The sequence below is a fragment of the Entelurus aequoreus genome, linkage group LG03, assembly GCF_033978785.1.
Source record: "Entelurus aequoreus isolate RoL-2023_Sb linkage group LG03, RoL_Eaeq_v1.1, whole genome shotgun sequence".
Lineage (NCBI taxonomy): Eukaryota > Metazoa > Chordata > Actinopteri > Syngnathiformes > Syngnathidae > Entelurus > Entelurus aequoreus.
In genome coordinates, this window is record NC_084733.1 from 35,247,293 (window position 1) to 35,267,099 (window position 19,807).

Sequence of the window (19,807 nt, forward strand, 5' to 3'; positions counted from 1 at the left end):
CAATTGTGCCGTTTGAGAAATAGTGTTGACATTTTGTTACACATTGCTGGTTCCTGCTTTGTCTACACTAGAAACAAACAGTTTTGATTATACAGTTGATGTGCGTGTATGACCGACGCGAAGAGACAAATTGCAGTAGAAAAATTACGCAGATAGGCAAAAATGTACGGGAAAGTTATGGGCATTGGACAAAGTTGCGAGGCCGCACATAATTTTCAGAGATTAGTTGACATGCAAACATTGCATCAGGTTCTTGGTCACCTCCCTGACTCGATTAAAATGAATGTAGCAATGTACAGAGACATCCTGGATGAAAACCCACGCTTTCCATCCAACCTGATGGAGCTTGAGAGGTGCTGCAAAGAGGAATGGGCGGAACTGCCCAAAGATAGGTGTGCCAAGCTTGTGCCATCGTATTCAAAAAGACTTGAGGCCGTAATTGCTGCCAAAGGTGCATCAACAAAGTAATGAGCAAAGGGTCCTAACACATATACACAGTTCATGTGATGTTTCAGTTTTTAAATTTTTAATACATTTGTAAAAATGTCTACATTTTTGTTTTGTTTTTTTCAAAATGGGGTGTTGTGTGTACATTAATGAGAAATAAAATATATGTTTTTGATTTTAGCAAATGACTGCAATGAAACAAAGAGTGAACAATTTAAAGGGGTCTGAATACTTTCCCTACCCAATTTTCCCATATGAAAAAACTTCTTACAACTTGCATTGTTGTGTATTCTTGCATGCATTTCTGGATCATTCAAAAACAGTTTATTTTGTCTAGATGTGTATCGCCCATAAAAGGTGGCGTGTGCTGCACAACATAACGAAACTGCACATGATGTCACAAAATTAGTTTCTCTCCGGTGACAGCCAGTATAGTACACACAAAGTTGTCATTTAAATAGGGCGGTCTGCACCACTCCTGGGCTTTTTGTAAAATGCACACGCAGTATTAATATATCACCCGCAACACTCAATCAATATCAATCAATCAGTCATTTTATTGACATTGCCATAATAGCACAAGTTATACATGTCAATTAGATTTGACACACACACACTTTTACAGTTTGCACTCACTGTTGTTTGCATGTTGTTTTTGGATCTTAGTAGATCAGGCTACTACTGTGCCACAATGGTCGTTTTTTTTTCAAGTATAGCAACTTTTGGTTGGGGCAAGCTAGGGTAAAGCAAATGACACTGCAATGGCCAAATAAAAATGTTCATGCAGCAATAAGAATTGTCAATCAAAGCTGTTTTTTGTAATAACCAACCATTTAACTAAAAGAATGTCCGCATAATGCCTGATGACCTCCACCGGTGTCCTGACTGTGTTTATCATCTTACTTGTTGACTTCTCATGTGAGGAACAATGATTCAATTATGCACATCCTGCCATCATGTTAAGCTGTCCCCGTTAGATGTTGACTGTAAAGTCCAACTCTAGTAAAGTTGAAGTTAAAAGTTAAAGTCCCAATGATAGTCACACACACTAGGTGTGGTGTAATTATCCTCTGCATTTGACCCATCCCCATGTTCACCCCCTGGGAGGTGAGGGGAGCAGTGAGCAGCAGCGGTGGCTGCGCTCGGGAATCATTGTGGTGATTTAACCCCCAATTCCAACCCTTGATGCTGTGTGCCAAGCAGGGAGGCAATGGGTCCCATTTTTATAGTCTTTGGTATGACTCGGCCGGGGTTTGAACTCACGACCTTCCAGTCTCAGGGCGGACACTCTAACCACAAGGCCACTGAGCAGGTTTCTTCTAGTACCTTTCTTCCTAGCAGATCTATCCATCCATTTTTTACCGCTTGTCTCTTTTGGGGTCGCGGGGGGTCGCTGGAGCCTATATCAGCTGCATTCGGGCGGTAGGCGGGGTACAATCTGGACAAGTCACCACCTCATCACAGGGCCAACACAGATAGACAGACAACATTCACACTCACATTCACACACTAGGGACAATTTAGTGTTGGCAATCAACCTATCCCCAGGTGCATGTCTTTGGAGGTGGGAGGTAGCTGGAGTACCCGGAGGGAACCCACGCAGTCACAGGGAGAACATGCAAACTCCACACAGAAAGATCACGTGCGCATGATTGAACCCTTTCACCAGCTTTCATTCATTAAAAAATCTGTCCATATTACCAACGCTACTTTTCTCTCTCTCGTTTTCTAATTTTTAATTTTTCCTTTTGACAATGAAGGGAATTATAAAACCCTCAGATTGATGATTTTTTGAATACACAGGAAAAATAAAGGAATCAATCCATGCTACTACTGGACTGCATATGCTAGTAATTCAATTCTAAAAATGAAAATTACACTGAACTGTTAATATTACTAAATACATATGTAAGCAATAACAATTCTATTGAGAATTAAAGCCATTTGATGAAAACCAATTATAAAGCCCATTAATATTTACTACTACTGGCTGCTTTGTTTTGTTATGTTATGTCAACTGCAAGAGATACCGTCTTAACTGTACTAAGGAAACCTGAGTCAATCACACTGGATGGGATATCAATCTGTTCAGTTAGGAATCAATAACAATTGTGGATGCATTGAGACCAAGCTTAGGGTTCCAACTGATTCTCAGCTCTAGTGAGTTGTATCCATGGTTCTCTTCATAATGTTTTATGTAGCGTGAGTGGGGGTTGGACCAGTCCTTGTTGAAATTATGCAGACCAACATAACATGGCATAATTCAATATTCAATTATTCACCCTAGGCTTACACATGCTGCAAATAAAGCCACCAGGCCGTGAACAATCATTTATGAGCCCATGTTGGAGGGAAAATCCTTTTTGGCAGTTACTTTTTAAAATTTTATACAAAAAAATAAACATTGTGCATATTGAACACTCTCTGGAGTGAATGGACTAGCAGCATGTGAAATTTGTTGGAACCATCAAATAATGTCATGTCCAAGCCCACATCTTTTGTAGCACCAGGAATGAATAGATATGTTGTTGTAGACCCTAAAAAATCACCACGAACAAAAAGTATTTTGCCTTTATGAGTGTGTATGTGCATGTGTGTGCGTGTGTGTGTGTACGCGTTTGTGTGAGAAGATAAAGAAACAAAGGACAACATAAACATAACAACCTTGGCAGAGGTAAGTCACTTTGAATTGTGCAGTCACAGGTTCAATAAAGTGAAATAAGTACAGGTGAAACTCAAAAAATTAGAATAATATTTCAGCAATTCAACTTCCAATGTAAAACTAATATGTGAAATAAACTCATTACATACACATAGAGATATGTCAAGCCTTCATTTGTTATAATTTTGATGATCATGGTTTACAGTTTGTAAAACACCCAACTTTTCTGAGATTTTCATTTTGAGGATTTCATAATCTGTAAACCATAATCATCGAAATTATATCAAACGAAGGGTTGAAGTATCTTGAGTTGCATGCTATGAGCCTATTTTGTGTATTAGTTTCACCTTGTGAATCTAATTTCTGGAATAAACTACATTTGCGCGATATTCAAATTGTTTTAGTTTCATCTGTAAAGTAAAATTTTGTGAAATATTGTCAAACTTTCATTTTCCCACAAGCCACTTTTGCTATGCTTCAGTTTTCAACAAATATTTTGCAGAAATGTTGCCCCACTTTCATATAGCGTCTTGGTTATCATATCGCCAAATTTCGCAACATTTTGCCCATTTGCCTGCAGTAATTTAAGATATTCTGAGAATTCTGAGGGCAGAATTCTCAGAATAGCTTAAATTACTGTCCTAATTAAATTGGTTAGCAAAAGGTTGACACTGGTTGCAAAAAAATATTTTAAATTGCCACAAATATGCCAAGAATGACAACTACACAAATTAGGGCCATGTTTACTTCTGTAAGCACACTGCACTGCATGTGACAGCCTGTTTTGTGCATATGCGGTTCACTACACAGACGCATTGCATCCATGTTAGACATTAAAAAAAAAAAGAAATGCATTATACCCTGCAATGTGAACTAAACCCAGGCTCCGGGCTTGTTCTTATTGAGTTTGGCTGCTAAATAACCCACAAAAACACATTGATGTAAATTGTGTACAAATTGAGAACAGGAAGTCAATATATGTGTTCATAATAAGTGGAAAGGGGGTAGGATTAGATAAGCCTTGCTTCTTCTTACTCCTCTTTGGACTTGTTGTATAGAAAAAAATAAAAATGTGTAAAATATTTCATAAATCATATTAATACTGTATACATGTTCGAAAGTGATTCCCAGAGCCCCAAAAAAGTCAGCGGGCTATAGAGCGTTTTCTATTCGGGCTCCAGTACTCTGGAATGCCCTCCTGGTAACAGTTAGAGATGCTACCTCAGTAGAAGCATTTAAGTCCCATCTTAAAATTCCTTTGTATACTCTAGCTTTTAAAATAGACCCCCCTTTTAGACCAGTTGATCTGCCGTTTCTTTTCTGCTCTGCCCCCCTCTCCTTCGTGGAGATTCGGTGGCACAGATTCGGTGACCACAGATGAAGCGCTAGCTGTCCAAAGTCAGGACCCAGGGTGGACCACTCATCTGTGCATCAGTTGGGGACGTGTCTGCGCTGCTGACCTGTCTCCACTCAAAGTGATCTCCTGCTGACCTTACTATGGACTGGACTCTCACACTATTATGTTAGATCCACTATGGACTGGACTCTCACACTATTATGTTGGATCCACTATGGACTGGACTCTCACACTATTATGTTAGATCCACTATGGACTGGACTCTCACTATTATGTTAGATCCACTATGGACTGGACTCTCACTATTATGTTAGATCCACTATGGACTGGACTCTCACACTATTATGTTAGATCCACTATGGATATATATATAAACAACAGAAGAATAAGTGATTATTATATTTGAACAGAGGTGTAAAACATGTTGAAACAGAAAGTAAGCAGATATTAACAGTAAATGAACAAGTAGATTAATAATTCATTTTCTGCCACTTGTCCTTAATAATTTTGACACAATAATAGAATGATAAATGACACAATATGTTACTGCATATGTCAGCAGCTAAATTAGGAGCCTTTGTTTGCTTACTTACTACTAAAAGACACGTTGTCTAGTATGTTCAAATGACAAAATTGCAATAACAAACATATGTTTAATGTACCGTCAGATTTTTTTGTTAAAATTAAGGCAAGAATGACATTTTTTGTGTTGCCCTTTATTTAGAAAAGTACCGGAAAGTACCGAAAAGTACCAAAACACTTTTGGTACCGGTATCAAAATATTGGTATCGGGACAACACTAATACACACACACCGAGCACCCACTGGCAGAAATGTAGATCGGCGCCTATGCCTGGGGATGGTGTTGCTTCATGCTGCTTGTTGCTGAATAAAACATGAATATGTATACATGCACGTGAGGGTAGTAAAAACCAGAGAGTTACCCAGGTCAAGCAGTCAGGTGCGTCAACATGGTAAAACGCTTCACTGTGTTTAGTGTATGATGCAGTGCATGACTTGTTATTCTCAAGGACAAATTGTTTAGTGTATATACCTTGTGTCAAGATTCCGCTCGTTATTTTTGTGATTTTTGTGGCCTTAAATTCCCGAATTTTCAGCACTTTTTTCAGAAAAGTGCAGCAAAATTTGCGATGTGTTAATGCTTATTATTTTTAAATAACATGGAGTCAACTTGCCATTTTAGTTTGTGTTCATTCTAACCTTAACCTCAAAAAGCACAGGATCTCAAAAACATTTGAAAAACAAATACTATATTGATGTTTTACTTGTTTTTTACGGCACATACTTAAAGTAAACACTAGATGGCAGTAAAAGCACATCCTTGTAGCTCATTGTCAAATTATTTCATTGACATAATTGATCACAACTACCGTAAATTTCAGACTATAAGTCACTACTTTTTTCCTAAGTTTTGATTCTTGTGTCTTATAAAATGGTGTGGCTAATTTATGGATTTTTCTTTGCTGGCGGCAAATAGTTTTTAAAAAGCAAGCAAAGACTCTAAAAACGTGTGTTATTGTATGTGCTATGGAGCCATATTTTGTACAAATTCACTTACTGCAGGTGCTGCAGTGCCCATCTGTTTTGAGCGTTCAACCGGAAGTACTGTCTTTTAGTCATCCTTAGCATTTCTCCTTCTATGGATTGTTCATTCATCACTCCAAGCAACGTTTGTAAGTTTTACAATGCAACTAAAACAATTCATACTTACTCAACCATCCCATGTGTGATGTCTAAAGGAGTGTTTTTCATGCTTTCATGATTTGTCTGAGCTATCATAACTAAATTAAGCCAGTGTCGTTAACATTAGCTAATATGCTAACACGTTTGCGAGTGTCTGTGTTAGTATTATTAACTTACAATTACATTATTTTTGTATTGTTTCAGTTTTGTAAAATTCACCAAAACATCACCGTGGACTTATTGAATCTGTTAAGCTTCCGCAGCTAGTGGGTCCATGACGATGACTTTTGTTTTGTTTGAGCAGCTGTTTTACTGCCTTGTTCCAGGCACGGTTGGGAAACAATTAAGGAATGTAAATAAACAATTACAAAATCTATCTGTGTCAATAACTCATTTCACAAAGTATATATCTGCGGCTTTTAGTCTGGTGCGGATAATATATGGAAGAAAATATATATATAGTAAAATGTAGTGGATGTGGCTGAGAATTTATGTATTGTTACATATTGCTGTTATTACTTCTTCTACACAAGAAACAAACATACACTTTGAATAGACAGTTGAGGTATGCATTTTTGAGGGGCACGGAGACAAATTCCACTGGCGAAAATTACGCTGATTGGCCAAAATATGCTCGAAAGTTGCGGTGATCGGAGGCTTTGCATTATTCGTAGCATCAATAATTGCTGGAGGAATTGCTATGTGACCACAATACTTGGTACACTTGCACACAGCAAAAAAGCTGACAAAATATAAAATAAAAAGACTGGATTTTAGGAAAAAAATACTAAAAACTAATAAATTATCTGTCCTTGCAGCTAGTTAATTTTACTTGATAAGACATCCTAAATTAAGATTTCTGTATCTAGAAATTAGCAGGAAGAAATAAGTATGTTATTAATAAAACAAACATTATTCAACTTGCATTCATTAAATTACGCATCCTTGGGATGTTGCAGAATCTTTAAACACGATTATTTATGTAGGGAAAACCAAAATCTTATTTTTAAAGTTATTTGTGCAATTTCAAACTAGAATAGACAAAATATAATTATTCATGTTAAAATTAAGATCATGCTGTAAAGTCAATGACTAAAAATAAGTAAATAGCTCTTAAAACTAGGGACATTTATAGAAAAATACATTTTAAATCTTGGCAAGTGGCAAATAATTCCAATATCCAATACACTTGAGTACTTGGCCTTTACATATAATAGTAATGGTCTGTTTTGAAGTTTTGACACTGTCAGAGGAGTAGCAATGCAGCTTTGATATGTTATATTGCATACATTTTCCAGTACTGAGTAATTACATCCAGCACATCATCTCAGGATCTAACAGTATGCTGACTATACTTGAAGATCAGTGATACTTGCCAGGCGGGTCCCCCAGGGTCCAGCTGAGTGTCATGTTGTACAATAAATAAATTGATCATAGAAATGCATTAATAATAAACGGGCTTGTCAGTCTGACTTCCGATTTACTTTTCCATTAGCAGCTGATTGATGCAAGCTTTTAATGTCAGTAACCTTAATGAGTACAAGTTCACTCTCTTACTCATGTGGCGAGGGACAGATGAAAAAAGATCACATGCATGCACGGAGTGTCATTTTTGAGTGCTTTTGTCATAAACAAACATATTATCATGAATGCCTTAAGTGTCAGTATCAGATTTAAGAAGTATTCTTGTCAACATGAAACACGGGGGCCCTTCTTGATCCCCATACCGTATGAAAACGATAAAGTGTTACCACTACTTGACCTGGCTCATGGTTGAATATTACTTGAGAGCTTCACTCACTCCATTCCATAATTACACAAAACACACAAGTGACATCGTCTCAACTGCAAGGATATAAAAGAAATAACTCACAAAGAGTTAACACAGCTTAAAGTCTTCAACAATCAAATCTAACAACATATGAATAACAACATCAACATTATGAAGCAATACATTTATTTCATTCAAAGATCACCACTCATAATTTATTGCACCATTTATTTACGAAAATTGGGTGATTCAGTGCAACAATTTACTCCACTGTTTATATATGTATCATTGTTTACTTGTATTTATTGAATGTCTCTACTACGGCTGTAAAAGTTAACGAGATAATAACCTGGTAGCTATAAGTTAACGGCGCTAATTTTTTTAACGCGTGTTCGCATGCGTCATGACTTATTTTTTATCCTTGTTCCATTCCGTAGAATGGAGAATTGGAATTGCGTCCAGTTACTGTTGAACCACAAACTCAGCAGAAATGCACAAATGCACAAAGAAAGGTGGACATTATATAAAAGCTCAACAGAAAACAAGACGGTAGTGAGAAAGTCTAGAGTCAATTTTATCGAAGACTTGTTAAGACATCTCTTCTCATACCAGTCACATACTTCACAATAATAGTGCTCTGCGTCACATCCAATCTAAATACCAAAACAATAAAAAAATGGTCTTATATTACGATCAAGCTTTTTAAAAGATGTTTTGTAATGTAATCTGTGATATTTCTACCCAAATAAATGTTCTGGCAGATTAAAATGAAGTGTATATTATTTTATAACATGTTTTGGTTGATAGTCCGCAATTACAGAATGTTTAGCAGGCGGAAAATTACATTTTATTGAAAAATAGAGAAGGTTCAAACTTTGTCGTGCAGAGATATAAATACCATTTACTTGTACAATATTTAATCTACAGAGTAACAGAAACATTTATTCAGGTAGTAATATCACAAAGGCGGCACAGCGACACAGTGGTTAGTGATTGTGCCTCACAATAACAAGGTCCTGGGTTCCCTGTGACTGCGTGGGTTCTCTCTGAGTACTCCGGATTCCTCCCAAATCCAAAAAAGATGCACCTGGGCATAGGCTGATTAAATTGGCCCTAGTGTGTGAATGTGAGTGTGAATGTTGTCTGTGTGTCTGTGTTGACCTTGCGATGAGGTGGCGACTTGCCCAGGGTGTACCCCACCTTTTGCCCGAGTGCAGCTGGGATAGGCTCCAGCTCCCATGCGACCCCGAAAGTCACAAGCAGTAGAAAATAGATGAATGGTTGGATAATATCACAGAATAGATCACCAAACATCTTTGGCACTCAAACCATGATTGTAACAATCCACATTTTGTGTTATAAATGCATGAAACTGGTGTCCTAACATGGTGTATGTCCTCCTCTGAATGCAAGTGCTCTTACAGCAGGAATACATAGTATGTTCTCCTATAAAATAAAAAATCTGGCAAGACATACAATTTGAACATTGGAAGAGTTCGGGAAACCATGGAAAACGACTTTCGGACGGCTTCGAAGCAATTCTGGACCACTATCCTCCGCCTCAGGAGGGGGAAGCAGTGCACTGTCAACACTGTGTATGGTGGGGACGGTGTGCTGCGGACCTTGATTCAGGATGTCTTTTAAGTAGGCTCTTACCACAGCTAAAACTATTTACTTCTCAAATCTCATCCGCCTAAAAAAAAAAGATCCTATATATTTGTTTAATACAGTAGCGTCACTAACCCAACAAGGAACTTCTCGCAGTAGCTACGATCACTCGGCTGATGACTTCATGCAATGATTTACTAAGAAATTTGAACTCATTGGAAAGGAGATTAAAGATAGCATCAGTTTCCATGGAGGTTGCGCTAGCTGTTCCAAGTCGTGACCTGGGATGGACCACTGCTCTATGCGAGGTAGTTAAAAAGCTCCTTGGTGGCAATGCCCCAGGAGTTGATGAGATCCACCCGGAGTTCCTTAAAGGTCTGGATGCTGTGGGGCTGTCTTGGTTTACAAGACTCTGCAACATTGCGTGGACATCGGGGGCAGGTTCCTCTTTTTAAGGAGGGGAACCGGAGGGTGCGTTCCAACTATTGTGGGATCACACTCCTCCGCCTTTTCCGGTAAGGTCTATTCAGGTGTACTGGAGAGGAGGCTATGCCGGATAGTCGAACCTCGGATTCAGGAGGAACAGTGTGGTTTTCGTCCTGGTTGTGGAACTGTGGACCAGTTCTATACTCTCGGCAGGATCCATAGGGTGCATGGCAGTTTACCCAACCAGTCTAGATGTGCTTTGACCGTCTCCCTTGGGAAGTCCTGTGCGGAGTGCTCAGGGAGTATGAGGTTTCGGACTGTCTGTGGCGGTCCGCTCCCTGTATGATCGTGTCAGAGCTAGGTCCAAATTGCAGGCAGTAAGTCGGACTCGTTTTAAGTGAGGGTTGGACTCTGACACGGCTGCTCTTTGTCACCAATTCAGTTCAGAACAATTATGGACAGAATTTCTAGGTGCAGTCAGGGCATTGAGGGGATACGGTTTGGTGGCTGCAGGATTAGGTCTCCGCTTTTTGCAGATGATGTTGTCTAGATGCCTTCATTTGGCCAGGATCTTCAGCTCTTACTGGATCGGTGCGCAGCTGAGTGTGAAGCGACTGGTATGAGAAAAAGCACCTCCAAGTCCGAGTCCAAGGTTCTCGCCCAAAAAAGGGTGGAGTGCCACCCAAAGTGGAGGAGTTCAAGTACCTCAGAGTCCTGTTCACGAGTGAGGGAAGAGTGGATCGGCGGATCTGTGCGGCGTCTGCAGTGATGCGGAGCCGGCATCGATCCATTGTGGTGAAGAAGGAGCTGAGCCGGAAGGCAAAGGTCTCAATTCACTGGTCGATCTGCGTCCCCATCCTCACCTAGGGTCATGAGCTTTGGGTTATGACCGAAAGTACAAGATCACGGGTACAAGCGGCAAAAATGAGTTTCCTACGTTGGGTGGCAGGGCTCTCCCTTAGAGATAGGGGAAGAAGCTCTGTCATCCAGACCTCAACGTAAAGCCGCTGCTCCTCCACATCAAGAGGAGCCAGAGGAGGTGGTTCGGGCATCTATGGCCCAATCCCAATACACCCTCACCTTACCTTTAAGCCTTATCCCTACATGCTGCATGTCCCCGTGAAGGTAATGGAGTCCCAATGACTCTTCGCATGCAGGGGTAGTGGGCATAACGAGGAGTAAGGGGTATGAATCTAGCCCTTCAGAGTGAGGAATTTCAGATGCTGACTTGCTCAGGTAGGGCTACAGAAAAATGCAAAATTTTTGCATAAGTTATATAATATATTACATGTTAGTTCGGAACGTTAGTTTGGAATGTTAGCCAGCTAGCCACGCTAGCTAACATTAGGCTAAAATACTAAATAATAATACTAAAATATTAAAACTTTAAAGCTTGCGAAAGTGAAAAAATTAACGTTATATACCTTCAAAAAATTCACAAGAGACAACAGTCGTAGATGGCGGCTTCTTGTCCGTGTAGTTCTCTGTTTATTAATCAACCGAAGCATGATGAATGCAACAAAAATCAAAAAACGATCTCAGCCGGTAACTCCGTTGCCGTCGGGTTTGTAGTGTAATGGTGGGACTAGAGGGTTGTACAGTACACTAATAAAGTCACTACTGCCTTTGGAAAACACCCGTTGTTATTTTTCATCCACATGTGCTGCCGTGCGGCGGTGACGTTGCTGAGCCGAAGCGCAGTGCATTCGTGTGTCAAAAAGCACACACTGAGCACATGCATTAAAAAAAATCTTCCAAAATAATATTGACAAAATAACAGCAAGTCTACCGGTTAAGAAAAAGGGTGCGTGAAAGGCAATATGTTAGAGTGAGGGCTTGTATTGGGATAGGGCCTATGTCTCCCGGCTGACCTGGGAACGCCTCAGGATCCCCCGTGAAGAACTGGACGAACAAGAAGAGGGAAATCTGGGCTTCTCTGCTCAGGCTGCTGCCCCCGCGACCCGACCTCAGATAAGCGGAAGAAGATGTATGGATGTTTTGAGTTAACAACATGACTCAAAAAGTTATGGGCAGAGTTTGATGAAACTTTCAGGAAAAGTCCGAAGTCGGATAAGGAACAAGTGTTTGATTTGGGGGGTGATCCGAAACACCGTCTGGATTTAGGATGTTTTAAAGCAATGGTTCTCAAACTTTTTTCACCAAGTACCACCTCAGAAAAAAAAATTACTCTCCAAGTACCACCGTTATGACCAACATTAAAATAGAGTAGCGTAGTAGGCCTAAGTAGTCAACAACAACAAGGCAGAGGTCTTATTTAACAAGTATATTGAATAGTAAGACTGTGTTTGAATATGGGAAAATAACACACTCGTCACATAATTAAATGATTCTTTGGCATACCACTAGATGCCGCCCACGTACCACTAGTGGTACACGTACCACAGTTTGGGAGTCACTGTTTTAAATGATTCTTTACAATGTGTCTCCTGGTGTTGCTCTAGTTTTTTAAATGAATTTAGATTAATTTATTTTGTGCGTGACAATCCTGATAAGATAATGTGAAAATATTGTGTGGACAAAAGAGAGGGGGATGAGCTGAAAATACTTTTTTTTTTTTTGCAGGCACGTTGGCAGAAGATTTTCACTTGGGGGTAGAAATGTGCATAATAACAGAACTGGGATGCCCTATGTGTTGGTTGTTGTTTTGAAAGCTATTAAGGCACCACTTAGTAAACACAGCAGAGGTTAATAAAGTAGAGGTCAACTCTCGATCACACCTTCTTTGCTTGGTGTTCCCTTCTCCCACTCCTGCTTTTGTACAAGCAACTCAAAAGTAATGATATCCCCTTGAGGCCCACTGGGCAAGTAAGTAATAAACGCACTGTGCAGTTTCATGTCTTGATTCCTGCAGGCATGTTTGCATGGTTGTCAAATTATTGTGGGTGGCATAACAGGCATTTTTTCCAATGCTAATAGCCAGTCTTTCACCGGGGGCTGGGGGGAAACAAGCATGCACATTCAACAGTAAAATGTCAAACTTAATCAACCAATTTAGGGCTTAAAACAGCTTTAAATGCGAAACACAGGGAAGATATCCTGTTATTCTTCCTACCACCTGGACAGAGGAATCATGAAATATAGAACTCCACTCTTTGCTCATATAGCTATGGTACACCTCGGGCTTGATTTACTAAGATCCAAACACCACACGCTAGACATCGTGTGCAACCTTTAAAATAGTGTGTTTTATTATAGGGTGTGTTGCGTGTGTTCTACTAAGACTGTGTGTGCAATTGTAAAGTGATGCAGACCGCCTGATTAAAATGAGGATTTTGTGTGTACAATGCTGGGCATTACCATGGAGACACTCTCATTTACTGCACATTCCTGTTATCATGCTTCCCACTTGTTGCATTCTGTTGCACTCTGCTACATTTTCAAACATGCGGGAGACATTTACCACATTTTATGGGCATTTTATAAGCAGTCGTGCAGTGCATTGACAGTGAAACCACTTTATATATTTATTTTTTTCACCCCGAAGGTGCGCTCATTGCATGGTGAAAGGTTGCACTTAACCCATTCAAAATGCAATGCATACTTAAATACGTTTTTTTCACATGAGAAATATTTCAATAATATACGGTATACTCATCCATTCATCCTTTTTCTATTGCTTGTACCTCTCGGGGTTGTGGGGGTGACTGGAGCCTATCCCAGCTACATTAGGGCAGAAGACAGGGTACACCCTGGACAAGTTTCCACCTCATCGCAGGGTCAACACAGATAGACAACATTCACACACGAGGGACAATTAATGTTGCCAGTCAACCTATCCCCAGGTGCATGTCTTTGGAGGTGGGAGGAAGCCGAAGTACCCGTAGGGAACTCACACAGTCACGGGGAGAACATGCAAACTCCACACAGAAAAAACCAGAGCCTGGGGATTGAACCCAGGACCTTCTTATTGTGAGGCACCAGCACTCATCTGTGCCACCGTTTTGCCCTATACGGTATATTATATGTGGGGAAAAAAATGCCATTAGAAATAAAAATAAAGGACATAATAAAGGATACCAAAATGTATCAATTGACTTATAAAATTATAAAATGATGTTGCCGAATAGGCGATATGGCCAATATTTATTATTTCTGACCGTCCAAAATGTTAACAGACTCGACAAACAGAGAATTCTCGTTTGTCCATCATCCAGCAGAAGCACTGATCCTGCAGTCAGTTTGCGCGTCCTGACACGTGCTAAATAAAACGCTAAATAGAGCACGCAAAACGATGATGAGTGTTGATGAAACACATTGCGCGTTCAAAGTAATTATATTTGCATCTTCTCCTCCCTGTTTTTTGACGTTTTGATGATCAGCATATACGTTGCATATTAATGAAGACAGACACAAAATGGATTGCACGCTTTATTCTGCTCACTTAATAGACACATTTAACTTTGCACATGTTTAGTAGATCAGCTGCGCATGTCCTAGCAAGATTGCAAGTGTTTTAAGTACACGCACCCCCTTTTTTAAATCAGGCCTATAACACACACCTATGTCACCACGTTATGTTTGCCGGAGTTTCGATTGGGTATTCATTTGACAAACCTTTCTTATACAGCCTGACACAGTTCTTGCATTGGATGCATTTGAGTGTTTACTGCATGTTTGCCCATAGTGTCTTGTACGTTTACATTAAACTATCACAATGTCATAAGGAAATAGTTCTACTTTTAATATTTACAGTATATTGTAATGACCAATGCTTTTCAAACGTCCGCATTTGCCGCACATTTGTCCACCTATTTCTGTAAATTATCACACCGGCTCCATCTCCATGACAACACAAAAAGTTCTGCAGGAGTGAATGATGCACAAGCTGATGCAATGGGCATGCTTCATTTAGTATATAGCAAGCATTTATAATGCAAATCTCGTGTTTTATGAAGTGGGAGTCGGTCATCCATACACTAATTCATCTTTCATCAGTTAGACAGCTCAACAGGTACACAGCTGGAGGTACAACCAATGCCATGTGATTACTAAGCTCTCGAGCAGTGGATCAGTTTGACATTTCAAGGCTGTGTTGATGTGGTGGTAATTAAATAAATGACCTTCAAAAGCAGGAAAGACGATCACATCAATGCCTACTAATATTAACACCTGTGTGGGACAGCTAGCAGGATGGTGCAGTGCATGGTGGCCCACTCAGATGCGTGTGGGTGTCATGTCTTTAAAGGGTACAGAGGCATGTAATTTGCTGATGATATAATGTAACTCATAAGGCATTATTATTACTAGTATCATCAGGTCAGCATCACAGAGCAGACAAAGTCTGCGGATGAGCATACGTGTTGAAGGAACACTGTAAAAAAATGACCAGGATTTCACAGCAACTAACATAATTTTTCACAGTAAAATGCTGTAATTAAACTTCACTGTGTGATTACCAAAAATAACTGTAAAAATTACATTACCATTATATTTCACAACATGCATCCATCCATCCATTTAGACTATGTTGCACACTCTTGTACAGTAGGTGATTGTATGCTGTTAAAACCAGAGAGTATAATTAACTATAAAAGTATAACTGTGAAGTTACAGCATTTAGTTATAACCTTATTGTAATTAACAAAAATCACAACATAGTTACAGGAAATCGCTGTAAATATATTTCATCGTAAATTACTGTAAATGTTACCGTGAAAGTAATGCAATTTCTATCCGGTAATTTGCTGTGGATTTACAATCAACATGTTTACATTGTGTGCACACTTCCAAATGACCAAGCCATCCTCTTCTTTTCCTTTTATCTGATACGCTCGTTAGCAATCCCCCCCCTAATCAAAGCCACCAAGCAAATACAGCTGGGATGAACCCTGGAGTATTGAAGCATTCTTGGAGATAACGAGTTAATTTGCCTAATCAGAATAACGCCTATTTCAACTTTCCTCCTGGAGTGGGGTGGTTAGGGGAAAGGATAAGGTATGTCAAGGGGAAAGTGATGAAGACAAGGAGACCCTGCAGGGGAGCTTTTGCTATTTTGATATCCTCACATGTGGGTTTTGAGCAAAGTGTATGTATGTTATCATTCAACAATGGCAGAGGTCTTGGAAGATATCACAAACACCCAAGCGTTTGAGCATTAAATCAACATGCAAAGCATCTACGGATGATGCTGGGCAGTATTGATAATGAAGCATGATTCCAACTCATGTAAACCAGTTTGACTCACTGTAAAGTGAGCAAAAGTGTGCACTGTAAAGATTTACTCGGATTTAACAATATTGTTTTACAGTAAAATGTTGTAATCAAAATGTACTGTAACATTACGACAAATGACTAACAAGTACCATACCCTTAAATTTCACAGTAAAATACTGTAATCATAGTCCTCTGTAATATTACAACAAATGACTGTAAAAACCCAATACACTTATATTTCACAGTGAAACACTGTAGTCATAGCACTCTGTAATATCACAATAAATGACTGTAACAATTATGATACCCTTATATTTCACAGTAGATAACTGTTATCATAGTCCTCTGTAATGTCACAAAAAAATGCTGTGAATTACGATACCTTTATTTCACAGTAAAACACGGTCATCACAGTCATATGTAATGTCAGAACGAATGACTTAAAAAGCCACAATAAACATATTTCACAGTAAAATACTGTAATCACATCCTCTGTAATAGCGCAAAAAATGACTGTAAAAATCACGATTACCTTATATTTCACAGTAACATACTGTAATCATAGTCCTCTGTAAATCACAGGTGACTGTAAAAATTAAAATACCCTTATATTTCACTGTAAATTACTGTATTCCTCTGTAATATCACAATTAATTGCTGTAAATTCAAACTGATTTGTCCCTTAACGGTTCCGTAGACTATGTCACACACTCTTGTACAAGAGGTGGTGGTATGCTGTTAAACCCAGAGAAAAGAAGAAGAATACCACTGTGGAAAACAATTGTTAGTAAAAAAAAAATGGTGACACTTTAGTATGGGGAACATATTCTAAGTAACAAAGACTTAATTTAGAGTTATTTGGACACTAGGGGAACATATAAGAGTTAGGGTTAGGGTTACTAATAAGCAATAATTCTGAGGTTATTGAGGGAAGACTCTTAGTTAATGGCTTACTGGTTGTATAATAAAACCATGCAGAATAAGGCATTAATAAGTACTTAATAATGACTAATTAAGAGCCAATATGTTACTATTTTGCATGTTAATAAGAAACTAATTAATGGTGAATATGTTCCCCTTACTAAAGTGTTACCAAAAATGTATTTGGTTACACACATAATCTTTATGAGAATATATAGTTATTGTGCTTACTTGGAAATCCCAATTGTGAGGTTACTGTAACTGCAAAATCACAGCTCTGTAGTTACAGTAAATTGCTGAAAAGACATTTCACAGTAAATTCTTGTTAAATGTTACTTTGAAAGTACTGCAATTTGCTATGAATTTACAATGAACACTGTTTCAGTGAGTTATTTCCATACTGAGACATCATTAGGCCATGACAAGACCCCTTCATATTCCTTTGAACAATGACATGTCCGTGCATACATAGTAAATATATGTCAAACATAACATAGTCAATTCCACATTCAAGGCTCAAACGTTATCTATTGCGGGGGTGAAACTGTGGGACAATGTGAGCAGAGAAATTAAACTGTCTTCTAGCCTAAGAGTGTTCAACCTTGCGGTAAAAAAATGTGTTGTTGGGAAACTATCCAAAACATGACTAGTTGTTTGGACTATCTCAACTGTGGGACACAGGTGCAAAATAACTCACTGTGGAATAAGGGACATAACACACCAGACAAGGCGCCAGAAGACGAAAGATACCCAGGCAAGAAGGAGCTAATCTCATGGTCGCTCAATGCTATTATATCCATATTGGTGTATGTATACTGACTTGTCATTATCACCCATTATCATATGTTATACTTGTTCTGAAAGTGTCATGTATCCATCAAATCTGCTGTTGAAACTTGGACTACATAACCAACATATATAACCAACATGTAAGTTGATTGTAAATTAGGGGCGGGATAAACATTCTTGCTTTTTTTTCTTCCATATCCCTTTTCAGTGGGTGCCGTTGCATGTCTGTCAAATTACAAAGAGTGATCAAGTGTTACTATATAAAAAAAAATACTAATTGTCAACACAACATGTAGTTGATGGTGCACAACGCTGTTTTGAGGGGTGAAGCATCAAATATTCATATTGAGCAGCATAAGGTAGTTGGATGAGTATAATATGCGGCTGGGGGGGAGGAGGAGGAGGAGGAGGGGGAGAAAAAAGAAGAAGACTCACCCTGGGAGAAAATCTGTAGAAAGAGGCGGGGGTCAGCCGCGCGTATGGCCGCAGTGTAGCGGTCCTCGACGCCGGGCACCTGCGCCCTTTTCTCCGGCATGAGCCGTACCCTCAGTCGGCCCCCGTCCGCGCCGAGCCACCACTCCATAATAGTCGTGATGTCCACTTCCAGGGTCAACACGGGGGCCTCCTCGTACACCGACAGCCCCCCGCAGCCCGTCCTGACGAAATCCTCTCCTATTTCCACCACCACTTGGTTCGACTTGCGGCTGGCTTTGGTCAGACCCAATTTCAGAACTTTGGACAGCGGCCGCTTGGAAAAGAAAGGGAGCTGTCCGTCGCCGGACGCGTTCCTGGCGGCGGATCCTGCGGCCCGCTGCTCGGCAAAAGTAGATAGGGTTTTCTGCAAGGGGATGCAGTGCATGTTTAAGTTTGCACTAACTGTGTAGCAGCCTCCAAAAGTCTGGCAGTCTCCATTGAGTGGTCTCTTCACCAACTCCGCCAGGTAATAACGCAACAGAGAGGGCACGGCGAAATCCACCGCCAGCGTTTTCCTCTTCAGTCGCGAGTTTATCGTCTGATTTAAGTCTCTTTTCCCCGCGTTTTCCCCGCCGCCGCCGCCGCCGCCGGGGCCGGCCGTGGAGGCATCCATCCCCGCCGCTGCGGTCCACTGCAGCCCGGTGAAAAAAAACATGGAACACACCACCGAAAGCCAGACTCCAGCGTGCATATTGTCGAGCGATGGAAAAGTCGTCAGTTGGGGAGAAGCAGTGTGAGTAATTCCACGGTGCGCCGCGTACTCGACTGCGTCTGGCACATATGCGCAATCCCCGCACCTCCTTGCGCCTTCTTGTGCGCACACGTGGCTGGACAAAGACAGAAGCGGGGTTTTTTTTTTGTTATGTTATAGTTTGCTTTTTCCTACCTTCTTCAAACACGGCCATCACCCTCTTGCTCCCTTTCAGATATCCGCTGCTTGGACTCAGCCAGTCGCTGATTGATATGCGGGTCTGGTCCGCTCCACAAGCCCTCAAAGACTCCCTGTCTACTGGCACGGTTGTGTACAAGTGGTCTCTGTCAGCACGCCTCTCTCCCCTCCGGGAGGAAAAAAAAAAAAAAACACACACAAATGCACAAATTAGAGGATGCTGATCGTTCATTAAAGTTGGGTAATTAAAACGCAGCTTAATTGTCTTTTTTTTGGTAGGTTTTATTATTTGGGTGTGCAGCTGGTCAGAGCTGATGTAAGCTTCTCCTCACACACGAGGAGAAGTCATTTACACATTTATTTGACGTCAATATGAGACATTTTCTTTCTTTCCCCACGATCCAGCCCCTCCGACCCAATAACACTCAGACAAAAGTGGATCATGCAGTGGACACATAAAGGCGCAGCCCTCACTGAGCGTTGATTTATTCAAATGACTGCCACGCACAATTCAAATAGTTTGAGGGTCCGAAGCAGACATGCATATCAATATTCTGTCATCGTATTTTGGGCAAAGAAGAATGC

General features: G+C 40.1%; 1 protein-coding gene across 1 annotated transcript in view; it reads right to left on the minus strand.

Moving 5' to 3' along the window:
• The window catches only part of LOC133645908 (ALK tyrosine kinase receptor-like), a 607,090-nt gene extending 587,767 nt beyond the window's left edge, over positions 1-19,323 (minus strand). Inside the window, exons 1-2 of the mRNA XM_062040838.1 lie at positions 19,220-19,323; positions 18,295-19,160 (exon numbers count right to left, since the gene is read on the minus strand). Coding sequence (XP_061896822.1) covers positions 18,295-19,024 — 730 coding nt within the window. The 5' untranslated portion in view covers positions 19,025-19,160; positions 19,220-19,323. The remainder of the gene's footprint in view (positions 1-18,294; positions 19,161-19,219) is intronic.
• Between the last annotated feature and the right edge of the window lie 484 nt (positions 19,324-19,807).